The following is a 1,632-nucleotide window of genomic DNA, read 5'->3' on the forward strand; positions in this document are numbered from 1 at the left end:
ACATAAGAGATATATTGCTCTGCTCTTACCATCATCCAACGCTTAAACATATCATATGTGCCAAATTGCAGGCCAGCGTATGGCACAATCTCAACAAGAGTTGGTGTTAATCCATTATACAATCCTCTTATGCCTCGAGACTGAATAATATCGAAAAACGCAGACCTCATTGTTGGATATACCTGTAGACAGTCATCAATCAGTCATCTATATGTCACTTAAGCATGAATAAAGAAGAAAATCAAGAATCACCCAAGGGCAAGAGATTTAAGTTATTCTACAGGGTTTATCATGAGTCAAGTAATAAACCTTAGGCTCCCCTTGTGATGCCAATATTGTTCTTAGAAGATCAAAGGGATAAGATCCTAGTGTAGCAGCACATCCTGCTAGTGCTCCACTGACGAAGGATAGATAAGGGCTCAGATGTATATGATCCTCTGCATTGCAAACGAGTACAACCAGCTAATAAGTAAGATAACACATTGACATCTAAATGATAGGAGTCACTAACAAGAGCTTTTATAAGAAACACCCATTCAACATACACAATCTGCAGAATTAACCTAAGTGAATTCTATTTTCCAAACCACTAAGATAGCCTTTGGGGGGACTACCAAGTACCCTATCAAAAGAGATATGGATGTTACTCAGTAGACTGATTACCTGTTTTAGTAGAACCAGATGCAAAAGATTTCAACTTATGTAGTACTGTAAACTGAATTGAAGTATAAGGCATGACCATGAGCAAAGCTGGCACATTACCCCGCCAAAACCCCTAAGAAAACAAAGAATCAAACATCAGAACAGAGAACAAGACCTCAAAAAAAAAACTAATGCCACAGACCTTAAACTACAAATAGACTATAAAGCCTAAACAAACATAAGATGTGGGTTTCAGGAAATGGAAATGTTGAAGAGACTGACCCGAAACCCTTCTTCTCTAAAAATGTCTTTAGTTGCCTGTACCATTCCAGTATACTTTGATGCACCAGACAAGTTCCCCCGGACCATACCCCATGAATTCGTCGGTTCTAGTTGAACCTGCCATCACATAGAGAAGCTTCACTCCACAGATTAAGCTAATAACTTCAAAACCGGTGAAGGAAAAATAGGAAAAAAAAAAAGGGAAACCTGGAATCTAATCTTAATGACATCAAGCGGAGAAGTAAAGGTACGAGAAACACCACCAGAGATAGCTCCGGCAGAAGCATCAATAAGGGCACGTTTAATCTGTCCAGGATCGTCCACCGTCGCCGTCGTAGGACTCATTTTTTTTCTAGGGTTTTTCTCGTCTCTATAAGCTTAAAAAATCATCAAATCAAAAAAGTTTCCAAAAACCCTCTCCTCTCATCAATTATAATAAACTTCAAACAAGAAAATAAGGAATGAGATTTGAAATCACGATAACAATTAAAGACAAAACCGAATTTGAGAATTTTTCAGAAATTTCTCTTACCAGATTAAGCGAGATACTAAAAGGCTCGACATTTATGATTTTTTCCGGGGAAAAAAAGCAAGAAAATTTGAGATGACCTTAAAACGTTTGCCGCGGATTAGAGAGAGCTGAGAACTGGGTGGTGATTCAAATTGATTTTGACTTGAAGCAAAAAAAAAAAAAAAAAAAAAAAAAGA

The 1,632-nt window shown here is 37.5% G+C and overlaps 1 protein-coding gene across 1 annotated transcript in view; it reads right to left on the bottom strand.

Annotated features, from left to right (window-relative positions):
* The window catches only part of LOC104760883 (mitochondrial thiamine pyrophosphate carrier-like), a 4,608-nt gene extending 2,984 nt beyond the window's left edge, over positions 1-1,624 (bottom strand). Inside the window, exons 1-6 of the mRNA XM_010483879.2 lie at positions 1,457-1,624; positions 1,132-1,301; positions 925-1,041; positions 664-775; positions 310-437; positions 30-182 (exon numbers count right to left, since the gene is read on the bottom strand). Of these exons, the coding sequence (XP_010482181.1) occupies positions 30-182; positions 310-437; positions 664-775; positions 925-1,041; positions 1,132-1,269 (648 nt within the window). The 5' untranslated portion in view covers positions 1,270-1,301; positions 1,457-1,624. The remainder of the gene's footprint in view (positions 1-29; positions 183-309; positions 438-663; positions 776-924; positions 1,042-1,131; positions 1,302-1,456) is intronic.

This window comes from Camelina sativa, chromosome 18, assembly GCF_000633955.1.
Source record: "Camelina sativa cultivar DH55 chromosome 18, Cs, whole genome shotgun sequence".
In the NCBI taxonomy this organism is placed as follows: Eukaryota; Viridiplantae; Streptophyta; class Magnoliopsida; order Brassicales; family Brassicaceae; genus Camelina; species Camelina sativa.